Source organism: Argentina anserina, chromosome 1 (assembly GCF_933775445.1).
Source record: "Argentina anserina chromosome 1, drPotAnse1.1, whole genome shotgun sequence".
NCBI classification, from domain to species: domain Eukaryota; kingdom Viridiplantae; phylum Streptophyta; class Magnoliopsida; order Rosales; family Rosaceae; genus Argentina; species Argentina anserina.
In genome coordinates this window covers 5,612,907-5,629,449 of record NC_065872.1, presented here as the reverse complement: position 1 = coordinate 5,629,449, position 16,543 = coordinate 5,612,907, and the positions used below count along the sequence as shown (strand labels likewise).

At 36.6% G+C, this 16,543-nt stretch overlaps 1 protein-coding gene across 1 annotated transcript; it reads left to right on the top strand.

The window, feature by feature from the left end:
- The first annotated feature begins 11,334 nt into the window (after nucleotides 1-11,334).
- LOC126796929 (protein WUSCHEL) lies at nucleotides 11,335-12,670 on the top strand. Its single transcript, XM_050523647.1, has 3 exons — nucleotides 11,335-11,737; nucleotides 11,822-11,931; nucleotides 12,284-12,670. The coding sequence occupies exons 1-3, from the start codon at nucleotides 11,335-11,337 to the stop codon at nucleotides 12,668-12,670; spliced, it is 900 nt and encodes a 299-aa protein (XP_050379604.1).
- The last annotated feature ends 3,873 nt before the right edge of the window (nucleotides 12,671-16,543 follow it).

Here is a 16,543-nt window from a genome sequence, read left to right as displayed (position 1 = left end):
AGGAATAAGCCACAATGCACCATAGATATGAAATATAATGTTCCTTATTTTTCATGTCAGTCAGTATTACTGTTAAGTTAATAAATAGTGAGAATCAAATATTAGGCCACTCTATCTAATGACATTAATCTATACCTTGTTGTGTATTGTCCACGTACTTGCAGTTGTCGATCATTACCTGTAATTTTTCTCTCCTTGCATCAAAAACACCTAAAACAAATCATCAACTCAGACTCCAGCCGAACTTTGAGACTGGTTTTTGTGGTGCTCTGATCCAGTCAAATTAAGAGAAATTATTTCACCCACCAAACCAAGTGTAAACGCAGAAAGACGGGGTAGCATCTATGATACACGGATACGTTATAAAAGAGGAATGACTATATCGTACCCGTATCTGATACGAGTATGGGCCGGATACGCTGCATACATGTATCCTTGACTGAAAATGGAATAGAGGTTACCGAGATTACCAAAGGGAAGGACATTGGATCGTCGGAGCTCCATGAACACGCCAAGAAGCTCGCCGGCGTCGCTGTCTTGAATTCAATCTCGCCGGAACGTGGCTCGAATCCAACATGCAAGGACTGGGTTGTATAGAACTCGTCGAAGGAGAGAAAATGGCGGTGGTGGCGTGCTCTGACGTGGCCGGAAGGGTTTTAGTAGAATGACGTGGCCGGAAGGCGGCGGCGCAGCTGGTCAAAGTCTGCAGCTGTGTTGCTGCGTCGGGAAGAGAGAAGAAAAGTAGAATGAAGAAGAAGAGAAGAAAAAAGAAAGGAATGAGAAGAAGAAAAGAGGGAGAAAGGAAATGGCTCGGGCCTTGGGCTCGGGTCTTGGGCTTATATGCCCAAAAATTAAAAACTCAAACTAAAAACTATTATATATATATTAAAAATTATTTTACAAAACGTATCAAACACTACATTTTAGAAAAACACGTATCTCATATCATGCCATACACATATTTCATATTTCGTACCCGTACTCGTGCATTATAGGCTAGCTTGAACACAACATGCAGTGAGTACGTAAAACTGGTAAATGGTCCAACCAAAATTCTTGTTTACCATGCCAAACCTGAAATCCCAAGTGAGTGATGAGATGCATCAATTTTGGGGTCCATGCAGCAGATGTGACCCTAGCTAGCTAGTAACCTAGCTACATTCATATACTTGAGCAGGAGGCATATATATGTATACAATCCATGAGAAGGCATCAAAAATTATTGGTATATACATGTAACAGAATAAAGCATGGGCAGTAGCAGGCAATGTGGGAGGTACAACAATTCTAAGAGAAAATGCACATGCGTGTAGTAAATAGTTTGTAAAAAGGGCAAGACTTGTGGCTAGGGTAAAGCTCTATGTAGTTGCATGTCTCTGTCCAAGACTTAATAGAAAGAAAGTGACACTGGTAGTACTAGTAGTAGAGCTAGCCTAGAGATAGCTAGGTAGAGAGAGATGGAATAATATGATATTCTGATGTGTGTGATCTTGGGAGATATGGGAGAGGAAAATAAGAGCCAAACTATTATTACCCGAAAGAAAAGGGGTGTACCACAGCGGCTGAGACTCGATTATGAGGTAAGCAAACCCAGATTTTGGATAAGAGGGGGGAACAGATAATAAGCTTCACTGCCAAATCAAAGTCTTAAAGTTGATCAAAGAAACAAGACTGAGACTATTGTGGAGCAAAGCAACAAAAACCCACATGCACCTTGGCCTATAGGGCTTGGCTAATTGCCTACCTAATTGGCTTCGCTTCTCAGAGAGAGAGAGAGAGAGAGAGAGAGAGAGAGCCCTGCATGTAAATGCATGATAAGGAAAGGAAATCTTCATGATGATACTGTCAATATCAAACAAATTATGCAAATCTGCAAAAGTTGAGTTGAGAGAAAGACAGAGGGAGATGTACAGCAGTCAGGATTATCAAGAAAGAAAGCTTAGCTAGCTAGGGAGGAATGAGACTGCTGCAAGTTCTGGTTGAATTCAAGGAGAGATTGAATGTATTGTATGTATGTATTTACATATATTATATGATTTCTATTTGCCTAATAAACTTTGGTATAAAACAGGAAGGTGCATCTTCATACACTTTCATGAGCATGCAGAAACCTATATGCAACAGCTAGATTATAACTTTTTTTAGTATTTTCTCCAACACAAACAAAAAAATGAAATGTCACTCTTTTCTGTTGCTGTTGCAAGCTAGATAATAATGACCAGAACCCAGAAAGGTCTCGTTGTTTTAAGGACCAGTGACCACATATATTGCTATGGTGCTGTGTGTGTGTGTGTATATATATATATATGTATATATATATATGTATATTGCGTGCGAGGAAGGACTAAGAATTGGGACGGTTAGGAAGGTACAAAAATGAGAATAGGGAGTGGCAAAGAATGATGAAGCTTTTGATCGATGATGATCCTATACACTGTTGTTACATGACAAGCATATGAAAGCCCGAGAAAGCATGACAACACATTTGTTATTTATTGGCTTTAATTTGGCATTTATTTGGGGGCGCGTGCTCCGTAGCTTAAAGGACTGCAGATATCATATCATTCATGACAGTAGTCAGTAGTGTATATATGTTTTCTGGCCAAGGATTCTTTCATTTGCACTTTATCCCTTAAATTTTGCCCTATATATGATTCTATGTCACCCCTCGATCATATATCTATCATTCACTATCCTAATTTCTTCTTTCTACTTCCTACATATAAATTTCATGCCTCCTTCTTAAAATGCATTTATACAGTGAAGGTTTAGGGTTTAGTTATGAAGCATTTCAGCCGTTTACAACATTATTTCTCTGTAAATTACTAATGAAATTGATCCATCACTCATTCACTGACATACCATTATGGTATCCTAAACCCCATAATTCCCACAATTCTATCCCCAAAATGAATGTCCGATCGATATATAATTGTGATGCCTCTCGTAACCCGATTTTGTTCCATCTCTTTGAGAGCCTCATAACTCTTGCAGCCATAATACATCGATTTATAGATCGACTACGGCCTATGGGTAAGAATGTTTGCATCCCTGCTTTTTCGATAAATTTCAAGTGCACAACTTATGAATTTCATCGGATGATTTGTATGCATGCATTTGACTCCAAGATTTCTCACTTGCAAGAGTTGTACTTTTTAGCAAAGGATCCATATGCGGACATTATTAATTAGTTGCATTATGTAGAATTAGAAGTCGTACGTAAGACTTTGTTATTTATCATAGTATCTTAATTCTTATTCATGAAACCTAGTCCGTAATGCAGAGTAGAGCATGCTTAAGGACTTTCTTATAATTTTCCGGGCATTCGATTTTTTGAATCAAATAAGGTTGTATTGCAAAAACAATAGCCAGAAAACATATTACATCATATGTTAAGTTCTACAAATATTTTGAGTAGATGCTGCAAGCACCATCACCGGTACTTCGAATTCCATTGTTAATAACTAAGCTCCAAAGGAGCCTGCAACAATAGAAGGGAAAAATTAGCTACCTTTTTTCCCGCTAATGGATTACCGTCAGCCTAGAGACCTCAACTGATGTACAATCAACTAATCTGAAAATCAAGTAACAAATCAATCAACCTATTGCTCAGGCTAAATACCTGCCATCTACGTTACGCCTGTGCCCTTGGCAACAAGGCTAGCCATCAAAATTGCAACATCAGGCCTAAAAAACCAACTCGGCCAGCCATCTACGTTACGCCTGTGCCCATGGGGGATGCCCAAAATTCCCCTTCTCTAATTCACCGACACCAGCCTCGTCGGCGACCAGTCATCAACATCGACACCACCACCAGCACATGCCAGAGACCCCGACCTCACAAATGTCACCATCATCGCTGCCGTCATCAGCTTCCGACTAGGGCCACTGAGTGCGTCTTTCGGTAACCATCTTGATCGACTCGTCCCCAAGATCGCGACCAAAGGCGGAGGGACATAGAGAGTTAGTGGGTCACGTGCCCCAATTAGTTTTAGAGGTTATTATTACTGGGGCACCATTGGTAACATTGCCATAGTTTAGCGTAACGGTAAGCCTTGTGTTTGGCATGTGCTAGGTCTAAGTTTCGATCCTAGCTTCCATAATTTTTTTTTTCTCTTTTTCCCTTTCTTAACAACAACACTATTTTCTCCATGAATAAGACAATTAACAATATTTTCATTCTAAATTAAGCTTTGTAATAACCCTCGTTTTCAAACAATATTTGAATTTAATTAAATTCTATTGAGTTGTGAATTTTGTTTTAAATCGAATTTGAGTTGTTTGCAATCGTTACGAAACGGAAACGGAAGCGTTCCGAGAACGTTTAATAAGAAAACGTTACGTTTCCGAACGAATTTATCGACTTTTATTTCGTCGCTCGGTTGTGAAAACTTTCTTCACGGAAGTCGTAGAGCTCGTCGATACGAGTTCGTGAGTATGTGACGCGTTCGAATCAGACGTCGTATGTAAAAGTTATTAACGATAGAAGTTGTTTCCGATTTTAGAATTTGGTATAAATAGAACCATTTTGTTTTAGGGTTTCCATTTGTGGAAACCCCTTTCCCTCACTCACCCCGCCGCACTCCCCTCTTCTCTTCCTTCTCTCTCGGCTTCTCTCTCTCCCACCCCGAAAACCTCACTCTCTCTTTCCCTCAATCTCACCTCTCCCTCTCAACCCGAGTTCCTCCCTTCCCTCTTCTCTTCTCTCTCTCTCGAGGTCCTCTCTCTTCCTCTCGAAACCAAGTCCCTTCCCCGATTCCACGCGACAGATTGAAGCTTGGGGACCTCATCACCGTGCCTCCCCGTCGTCGACGAGCTCGGGCAAGCTCGCCACCGCCCCAGCTCACCCTCGCACCCGCGCCGAAGGGTTGAGCCTCTAGTTGCCGTCTACCTCCACTGCTGCTCGATCTCCTCCACTTTCATCGTCGATTCAAGAGCTCTATTGTGAGATTCAAGGTAAGGATTGATGATATTGATGTTGTGTGTGGATTTTGGATGATTTTGGATTGGATGTGTGGAGATCGGAGGGGGGTTGGAGGGGGTTGGAAGGAGAGGATACCGCCGCCTAGAGGCGGCGCGTGTGAGGTTGTGGGGTGGCCTGGAGGAGCGTGAGACAGAGTGAAGGAAGAAGGGAGGAAGGAGGGTGATTTTGGAGGCGGCGGTGGCGCGATACGCGCCGTGGTTAGCCTCGGCGCGTGGGTCCCACGCGCGGCCGGCCGGAGGTGGCGCGTGTGCCACACGCGCCGCCGTGTGGCGGCGGTGTAAATAGTTTTGACTGAAAGGGGTATTTTGGTAATTTACTGTGTAACGGTAAATGTAAATGTAAATTTTAATTACTACGGTAAATGTAATTAATTTTTACCTTCAGTAAATGTAATTATAAATTACTTTCAGTAAATGTAAAAAGTAATTTGTAAAAGGGTAATTTAGTAAATTTTATTTACTGAGTTGTATTTACATTTAAATCGTACGTATACGTACAAAAATACGTATTAATATTTATACGTACAGAAATACGTATTAATATTTATACGTACAGAAATACGTATTAATATTTATACGTACAGAAATACGTATTAATATTTATACGTACAGGAATACGTATTAATATTTATACGTACATGAATACGTATTAATATTTATACGTACAGAAATACGTATTATTATTTATACGTACAGAAATACGTATTTAATATTTATACGTACAGAAATACGTATATAGTATTTATACGTACAGAAATACGTATATAGTACTTATACGTACAGAAATGCGTATTAATTGAGTATTGCACAGTAACCGTGAATAGTGAACCGTGAACAGTAACTTCGTATAGACCAAAATTGCTGAACAGTAACCGTTTATTACTGTTTTGGCATTTAAAGGTTTACGAAACGATTCTAAATGCTTGTCTCATTTTCTTAAGGTGATCGCTAAATCGAGGAAAGGAATTATCATCGGAAATTGAGGATTTACGCTCAAGTCGATAAGGTGAGTAAAGTCTCACTGAATTACGAATCTACCCTCGTGGTGATTCAACATTTTGCAAGTGTGTTTATCAAATGAATTATAACATGTATATAATTTAGTGGACTATATATATATAGTATAATGGTAATAGGTACATAATATATATATCGTTCATTAAATTACGTACTGTTAATAATGCATTAAAAATAGTCATTTCGGTGACGGAAAATTGAGCATGAGTATGTGAGAATATTGTACGTAATTCTTCAGGTGTTTATGAAATATGACATGTATAGGATATAGTGGGCTATGTATATATTGTATAAATGGTAATAAATACGAATATATATAGTTTGCTATATAATGTACTGTTATGATTTTTATTGTGGATATATCGTGAAAGTTTTAAAACGTACAATATGATGTGTGATTATTGTACGTGATTTTATCACGGAAAATGTGAACTATTGTGATTTGTCTTCGGACGTGATGTGTGGTACAATATGATGTGAGATTATTGTACATGTGAGGCAAGTCGGAACCTAGCCTTTGGCCGGGCGAAAGTTACGATACAGTTAGAGCTCTAGTCTGTCTGCCATAGTACTGTATGGAGGTAACGGGTGGTTATCTGCTCATGGGTACTCAGCTTGTTTTGGATGTTGGGTGGCGGGTGGTTGCCCAACATCAGCGGTATACTAAGTGAGGGGTAACAGATGTGTACCAGCGCTCATTAGTTACCATTTTGTGAAAATATTAGAGTAACCAGATGGGTTGCTAGTTTTCTCATGATTTTCATTATACTGTGTTGATGTGGAGTTGTGTCTTTTATGAGACGAGAATTATTTTAATATTTTACTCATACGAGCTGTAAAGCTTACCGGGTTTGTGTTGCAATCCCGGTGCACCAATTTCAATGGTGTAGGGGATACTTCCGCAGGTGTTGAGTAGTGGTGATTGAGTGACGACTCCGAAGACTCGAAGTCGATTGCATCCAGTCGTGGTGAGGTTCCAGCGTGGATTGTGTGTGTGATTTGGTGTGATTTTATTTGTGAGGTTGTTGTGAGGATTATACAATTCCATTTGTTATATGTTGAATTATCATTTGGGTTTGTAATAATCGGCTTGACTGAGTTATATTCTAAACTCAGATGTGATCCGCTGCGACATTAAAATGATTTCGATTTCATTGAGATTATTGTTGTGTTTAACGACTTTAGAATTTTGAGTTTTTAGGCTCAGAATTTTGGGGTCGTTACAAGCTTTTACATCATGCTAATTCTATTTAAAAACTTTATTAGAACTATGATAACACTAGTTGCTGTAATTCTTTTAAGTCATTTGATTTTTTTTTATAAAATCAAAAACATAGTAACAACATGTATTGACTCTCACCTCAAACATGAATATCATATATATAATCTTTCAAGATTTTATATTTTTTTCATTATACTATTTCATTTATGTGCCCTATAATCTTACATTTCTAGCTTCGCCACTGATCGCGACCAATTGCAATGCAATCCCAGCAAACCTTCCATGCCACAAGCCCACAACCACTCTGTAACACTATCAGAGCTTTCACCATACGTAGTATGTTACGTCACATTGTCATATAAACAATTACAAAATGTCATTTTTAAATGAAAATACAATTTTATCATTGTTAATCCAACAGTTCTAAATTATTATAACTTTTTTTTCATCACAATAATTTTCCAAAATATAATTACGACATGCGATATATACGATATTTAATTGATTCATTATGATTATTAAATTAAGAATTTTTTTTGTTTCTCTTAAGGAAATATTTTAATGGAGATATAAAATTCAGATACCTTATTTATTTATTTTTAAATTTCAAACGATTTAGTTACCTTACAACATTTATTTAGATGAACACTTTTGGTAAGATTCTTTTGATTTTTTTTCTAAAATGAAATATTCTTTTATTAGGGTATAATCGATTTAAGGGGACATGTAAGGTAACCAATGTTATTTTTCCTATAGTATATATATCTTAATTAATATCATATTTACAATTCATGAATTTCTAATATTTAATTTATTTACATTTACGATTAATTAATAGCTATAATTAATTAATATAATTACCATATAGGCACCCACGCACACACACACACACAAATATATATATATATATATATATATATATATATATACAGTCCCTATTCAGAGTGAAGGTTCACTCTGAAGTTTCAGAGTGAAGTTCCAATTTTGGCACACTTTTCGGTCAAAGTTTTTCACCATAAGCGATTCAATATTTAGGTATGCTATTCAAGATCATCTCTATAAAGTTTCATCCAATTTGACAATGATTTGAGCTTTCAAAATTGAGATTTACACGAACGGTTCACGTTGAATAGTTTTAATTCATTCATTGATTTAATCTAATTTCAATACCTTAACGATGTCCGAATTAGATGAAATTTTGTAGAGATGATCTTGAATAGCATACCTAAATATTGAATCGCTTATGGTGAAAAAATTTGACCGAAAAGTGTGCCAAAATTGGAACTTCACTCTGAAACTTCAGAGTGAACCTTCACTCTGGATAGGGACTGTATATATATATATATATATATATACAGAGTGAAGCTTCACTATGAAATTACAAAGTGAAGTTCTAATTTTGGTACACTTTTCGGTCAAATTTTTTCACCATAAGCGATTCAATATTTAGGTATATTATTCAAGATTATCTCTGCAAAATTTCATCAAATTCGGTTATCGTTAAAGTATTGAAATTAGATTAAATCAATGAACGAATTAAATCTGTTCAACGTAAACCGTTCATGTAAATCTCAATTTTGAAAGCTCAAACCATTGTCAAATTGAATGAAACTTTGCAGAAATGATCTTGAATAACATACCTAAATATTAAACAACTTGTGATGAAAACATTTAACCGAAAAGTATGTAAAAATTGGAACTTTACTGTGTAATTTCAAAGTGAAAGTTCACTATGGATAGGGACTGTATATATATATATATATATATATATATATACAGTCCCTATCCAGAGTGAAGCTTCACTATGAAATTACAGAGTGAAGTTCCAATTTCGGCACACTTTTCGGTCAAATTTTTTCACCATAAATGATGCAATATTTAGATATGCTATTCAAGATCATCTCTATAAAGTTTCATCCAATTTGACAATGATTTGAGCTTTTAAAATTGAGATTTACACGAACGGTTCACGTTGAATATTTTTAATTCATTCATTGATTTAATATAATTTTAATACCTTAACAATGTCTGAATTAGATGAAATTTTGTAGATATGATCTTGAATAACATACCTAAATATTGAATCGCTTATAATGAAAACATTTGACTGAAAAGTGTGCCAAAATTGGAACTTCACTCTGAAACTTCAGAGTGAACCTTCACTCTGGATATGGACTGTATATATATATATATATATATATAGTTCAAGCATACTTTTTAAATATCGAATTTTTCTATAATATTTTGAAAGAATTTTAAAAAAATAAATGATATAAACAAGAAGTACAATGTTTTTTTTAATAATAATCTAGAGTTGTTCAATTAATAAGGATATGATTGTCTTTTTATTCAAAAATGACATTTTGTGATTATTGTAATTGCTGATATGACAATATGATGTGACATGCCACGTAGGATTGCAGCGCCGAATCTAGCGCCATATTGTGGCACCAAAATATTTTCCTATATCAAAATAGGGTAAAACTTGTACGTATGTATTATTACTATTTGATAATAATAATATAATGTATCATTATACTAATAACAGAAAAAACATATACTCAATTGTGTCACTTGTATGGCATTGTCACCATGCAAAATCCACAGAGCAAAGCAGCTGCTCTACTTACGAGAAAATAGCCGCTGCAAACCACACTAGACGATCACATAATCCTAGGAAATATTGATCAAGAATTTGAATTTCATTACAATGAGCTAATTAACTGGTTATTCCTAAAACGTACCAGTGCTCCGATCCTCATACATTTCATTTCTTGAATTCATGGTACGTATAAACACTTTTAAACCTATACACACGTGAGTTGTTTCTGTTTGTGTAATCATATTGATCAGGAACGTATACTACAAGTCTGTAACCATTAGATCAAAATGAAACTGAGCGTGTCTTGTATTCGAGTAATCATTAATTATTTGATTACTAAAGGAATCTATCGTACTTTCTCATTTCAGCCAAATCTAACGAGATTTGGTTAATTCAAAATCCTCGTTAAACTTTCATGGTGAGGCTTACTGCAGATATGGATCTATTGATTATGTAGGGGGAGAAAAGGGAGATCACCAATTCAAAATGCATCTAGTTACAGACTAAAAACATGCATTTTATTTTATCCAATTTCTGGCTGCAGTCAGTGCAGTGTAATATGTAAATGAAAATCCAGAACCGCTTGCTATAATTCAATTGCCAAAAGGTCTCGATCAGAACCTAATTTTACAGCTGCGCGCATAACTCAACAGATTGTTAATTTCATTGCATTTATAGAAGTTAGCAATATTCAATTTCCACCAATTGTAGAGTCTGTAATTTCACAGCAAAGATCTGATGATCAGCTTAAGATCTATCCAGGCTACGCAGAACCGAAATAGAGAAACCCTAATGGGAAAGAGACTCAATTACAGAGTGGAACCTACATCTGCAAAGCTAGCCAGCTAGCTATGCTGGTGTTCGGGTAGTAGCTAGTACTTCATCAAAAGCAATTTACAGTTTTGCCCATGACAATTAACCCTAGGGTAAAGTACAAGAATATCTCTGTGGGTCTGGCAAGCTCTTGGGTCCTCATTAGAATTGTTAAATGAAGTTATGAAGAACACTATGATCCCCATTGAAAGAAGAACCCTCCTCTCCAATTTCTCACAACCCCATCTTAATTTTTATGCCCATTCATTCATTCATTCATTCAGAGCAGAAGCCTCTCCCCCTTCTTTCATTTTCTCTCCAATCCAATACATCACTTCATATCATGCCCTGCCCACACCACATTCAAATCATATATTTATATTATATTTGAAAAGGTGTAGTGCATCATATGCCTTTTCATACACCTAATTCCAATCATACCCTTCCTTCATCTTTCTTTTGTCCCTTCCCTTTTTATGAACACCTCTCTGTCAACTTCAGTCCTTCTCTCTCAGATATTTCTCTGATCTCATTTCCTCCCTTCACTTCACAACTCTCACATGCCTATATCTTTCTCCACATTATAAACCCAATCCCAAAACCATTTCATCAACTTCAATTTTTCGAACAGCAAACCCTTCTCTCTCATCATCAACCCTCTTCATCAATTCTCTCTCATTCTCTCTGCCCATCACCAATGGAACCACACTCACAGCAACCAACTGAGGATGGGGGAAGCAACAAAGCCTCCGGGAGTAGTGCTAACATGCTTTGCAGGCAGAGCAGTACCAGGTGGACTCCCACGACTGATCAAATTAGAATCCTCAAGGAGCTTTACTACAACAAAGGAGTTAGGTCCCCCAGTGCAGAGCAGATTCAGAGGATCTGTCTCCAGCTGAAACGGTACGGAAAGATCGAAGGCAAGAATGTATTTTACTGGTTTCAGAACCATAAGGCTCGGGAGAGGCAGAAGAAGAGGTTCACTTCGGATGTTCATGTGCCCATGCAAAAGTCGGGGCTTGTTGGGAATGGTAACGGTACCAACTGGAAACCTGAGGAGTATATGAACATGAACAACAAGTACTCCAACATTTGTCATGGTAATGTACCAAATTAACCTACTTTAACCTTATCCCTTGATTTTAGTTTGCCTTCTCCTTAAGTTGGGTGCTTCTGAATTTTAGGGGTTTCTTCTGCATCAGCTTCTGCTTCTTCAGCTGGTGTGATTGCTTTTAATGGGCAGTTGGGGAACTATGGTGGTTATGAATCTATGAACATGGAGAAGACCTTTAGGGTAAGCACTTGAAGATGAACCTAAAAGGGTGTTTCTTTTATGTCTTATATTAATTTGCTTCGAAAAGTTAATTAGTGGCAATATTAAACAAATCGTATACTAGAAAGTAGTAACCATATGATCACAGTTTAATCTTTCATCCGCCAATACTAAAAGGGTGAGCAAATTTGAACCAAACAATTCTATTCTCACACACTTCACCATGAATTTTCTATATTGAGGAACAACCTATTGGCCTTTTGAGTAATTTGTAAATGTAAATAAACAATTACCGTATCATTTTGAAGAAGCTTGTTGGAGCAAATATAAAACTGCATTACTTATTGTGAATATTTAATTTGTTTTGAACCAGGATTGTTCAATCTCAGCTGGAGGGGCAACAAGTACTACTGGTGTTGGTGTTGGTGGATCCATCACTCACAATTTCGGGTCATGGGTCGGCGGCAGTGTTGACCCGTATTCATCCTCGTCCTACACTACTAGTACTAGTACTACTTTCTTTGACATGAAAGAACAAACTTTCATGGACCAACTAGAAGAAGATCACCAGGAGATTGAAACCCTCCCACTGTTCCCCATGCACGGTGAGGACATCTTTGGCAACAGCAAGACTTCTTCTGAGGGCGGCAGCGGATACGGCTACTACTCCGGTGGCTGGGGTGGCTACAACGGTGGCTCTCGCACTTCCCTTGAGCTCAGCCTCAATTCCTACGGCTACAACACCCCTAATTACTACTGAACCCGAAGAATTAATCCTCCTTCCTAGCGAATTAAGCTATAATTAGCTTTCTCAGTACTAAATTAATCCTCATGTCAATACTTTCAAGTTCCAATCGAATCTGACATGTTCCATGGAAAGAACTTGTTATTTTTGCTTATTTATATTTCTTACTTTCAGAGTACTTGCTCTTTTCCAAGAATATTCCATCATTACTGTGCTAATTAAGATGCATGCCCTAGTAATCCAATGATTAATTAATCAGCTAACTCTGGAATAGAACCCTCTGAGGCTCTAATTAATTAACTAGGCTAGTACGTCTACGTCAGTCTTTTTCAGTCCTCATCACCAACAAGAACACAATCACGGTGAAGATTTCATGAGAATACTAAATTTTACTGTCATGGATGGTTTGCCGTCGCCATCTTTGAATTGAATAGTGGTATTAATTACTTACTGGCTCGGTCATTTTCAAGCTCTGCAGCTTGAAGATCGATCTGGGTAAATGTTGAATGGTGATTTTCATTTTTCACCGGCTTCCTCTGACCGGCGTGACGTTATTCATCTCTCGACAGAGATTTAGGTGGGGCCTTAGCTTAGTTAGATTACTTGTGAATATGAAGTAGATCTGTAGATCGAGTCCGCACTAGTTGTAGATCGAACTGGTCTGTGTGTTATAATGAGTAGGGTTCATTTCTGTGCAAGGTTGTGAAAAGATTTGCGAATGATATGAATAAATGCCTATAAGGAAATATATGGTGCTACTGCTAGCTAAGGCAAAATGATGAGAATGTGTGAATATATATATGCAGCCGTTTTTTTTTTTGTTTTTTAATAAAGTTGTAGTTGGTTTTGAAGTTTGAACCCACCTTGAGAATATAAAAAATATCCTTTCACAGTTTTTCTTGTTCTTTCGGGTATGGAGGAAATTTTGCCACTGTCGCATCAAGCGATCTAGGGCTTGCTACATTATATTATATATTTAGAAGAGTAACTGTGTGATATTTTGAATGTTCCAAATCAAATCTTTGTTCTCAAAGATTTAAACTTAATTTTGATGGTTCTCTTATCAATCACTTTGGTTCATCGGGCTTTGTGTTTATAAATAATGAAGGTTTTCCAGTTCTAGCTGCTACCAAAAGACCTGGACATACAGTTGTTTTAATTACTGAAGCTTCTGCTTTAAGAGCTGCTCTCGTTGCTGCCTGTTTGTATGGATTTTGAGATTTTGAAGTTGAAGGAGATTTTAAAGTTTTTATTAACTGTAATCACTGTATTATTGGCCGATCTCATATCTCTTGGAGAATTCATTTCTTCATACTGGATATCAAACAGCTCGCCCAGAGGCTTGGTTGCAAAATCATTACACACTCTCGGGCTTCAATCTATGATGCCCGAGTACGGGCACGAGACACGAGATACGTTATTTTTTAAAATGTAGTGTTTTGGATACGTTTTGTAAAATAATATTATATATATATTAAATTCTAAAATTTGATCAAACAAATAATTTGAACACCTAAATTTCATCAATTTTATAATAAATATAAGTTTATGAATTAAATACTTAATAAGTTCAAACAAAACAAAAAATACGGCTGAGAGAGGGAGTATATTAGATTTAAGTTTTATTTACGTGACAATGACAATTATAACCCAAAACGTATTCAAAACGTACTCTGACCGTATCCACATAGTTGACAAATACTACATAGTTTGGGTGCGTATTTTCAGCTTTGGATACATATATCCATCATATCCATACCGTACTCGTATCCGATATAGATACAATATGGACATTCACTTTTCTAGACATATCCGTGCATCATAGGCTTCAATGGGCTCATTCCTTGCCTTTGTGAGCTGGTGCTGCTTTGTATTTTGATCGGTTAGGGTGTGGTTGTTTTATAGGTTTTTACTTGTAATTTGTTTCAGTTTGTTGAAAAAAAATCAAATCTTTGTTTTAAGTCGGTTCATTACTTGTATATATGATTAACATGGTTAGTTATTTGTTTATGGTTTAGTCAGTTAAATTGATCAAACATTTGATTTGAAGAAAATTTGTTCATTGAACAATTTTATTGCTTCAAGCAACCTAGAGGTTTCGTCAGACATACAATTTAATGAATTCATGGCACGACCTAATTGCGAGCCAAGCATCTTATACATAAAGTATCTAAAACATTGTAGAGGCTAGGGGATTATTTTGTGTTATTCTTACATCGAATCTGCCAATACAATATTTCATTTCAAACGAATATAATGAATGCAGTCCTAATTAATGATTAAATCAGACATTATGCGCCCCTTCGTACAATTTTCTTATCATGCAAATTTTCAAGTTAATTAGTTACAAAATAAAAACACAATCTAATGGTAGTTTTGTTTTTTACAAGATCGATCTAATAGTTACACGTGCAAATTCACGGTAGCTAGAAAAGAGTAACAAACCAAAGAAAAATGTCAAGAAAAGAGGCTCTCCGTATTTGATGAATTTGAAATTCTGCACACTTTGTTACTAGGGCGTATGAACGTACTCTATATGTAGCCAATCCATATACACCAATGAATATGTGCGCAAATAACATAATGTAACTGTAGCAGAGACCAACTTTACAGACCCATATATTCAACGCCGCCTAAATGTATGCATCTATGTTTTGTGGTTTTTATTTTTGTTTAATGATAAAAGAAATACAAAGAATTAAACTGAAGAGCCTAGCCAAGATATGCATGTATAACCGAGTTAAATTGTTAAATAAAGTAATTGTCAAATGATAGAGATTAAGAATTAAACATGACGTGTTTTGAAATTACATGGTGTTCTCATACGTATGCAGAACTCTTTACAATATGTATCAAGTAGTTAGTAACAAATTTAGTTTATCTAAAGGTACGGTGTGCTTAACTTAATTAATATTATATTGTTTTAAAAAATTCTTATCATGCATGTTTCAAGTTAATTCCTAACTTCTTTATTGGTAATTAACTAACTTGAGCTTAAGGGACAGAAATTTGACCACTATTGAATAGTGCAATTGCATGCATGTATGCTTTGCAAGATTCATAGATCCGATGTATATATATGCACGTACGTGTTAATTTGGCCTAGCTAGCTCATCCCAATATGTGCGCATGAATAATATGTATAGACAATATAGATTAAATGTGGGTCTAAATAAATGTAATATACGAATCATATGCCACACACACAAGCACAAAGACATTCACCTACGGGAATTATAATACCCACTCTGATATCATGCCTACATAAATGTTGAATATTTCATCCCACAACCATGTGGCCAACCCCCAAAATCTCACAAAACCCTCACAAATGTGGCCACATGGTTAACACCCACAAAGTGTTGGAGAGGAGAGATCCCACATCTAAGAAGTGACAAAGAAAAATAAAGCTTATAAGTGGGTGGATAATAACCAATTGTACCGAGGTCTTTTGTGATTAAAACCCAACACATGTGAGGTGGTTAAGTTGAGACAATATCGGTACAGTTGGTCCACGGGCCACGCTTGTCGCTGTTTAACATGGTATCAGAGCGGGTTCCTCTCCAGTCGCGCCTCCAATCTTTCGTGGGCCCGAGTTGGGTGCCACTTTGTCATGTCATCGGAGGATTTCTGATTGGATGGCCACTAAGTGTCGTTGGTTACTGGACCTTAGTTTCTTTCATCCCAGTATGTGAGATGTTAATATGTCACGTGCAGACCTAAAAATTAGGTTGCACGTGAGGGGCGTGTTGGAGAGAAGATATCCCACATCTAAGAAGTGACAAATAAAATAAAACTTATAAGTGGGTGGATAATAACCAATTGTACCGAGACATTTTGTGATTAAAACCCAACACCTGTGAGGTGGCTAAGTTGGGACAATATCGG

Excerpts from the sequence above, each read along its gene's own strand:
- LOC126796929 (XM_050523647.1), top strand. The coding sequence starts at position 11,335 with ATGGAACCACACTCACAGCAACCAACTGAGGATGGGGGAAGCAACAAA. Across the intron at positions 11,738-11,821 it reads GTACTCCAACATTTGTCATG|GGGTTTCTTCTGCATCAGCT; the intron begins GTAATGTACCAA and ends TCTGAATTTTAG. Across the intron at positions 11,932-12,283 it reads ACATGGAGAAGACCTTTAGG|GATTGTTCAATCTCAGCTGG; the intron begins GTAAGCACTTGA and ends GTTTTGAACCAG.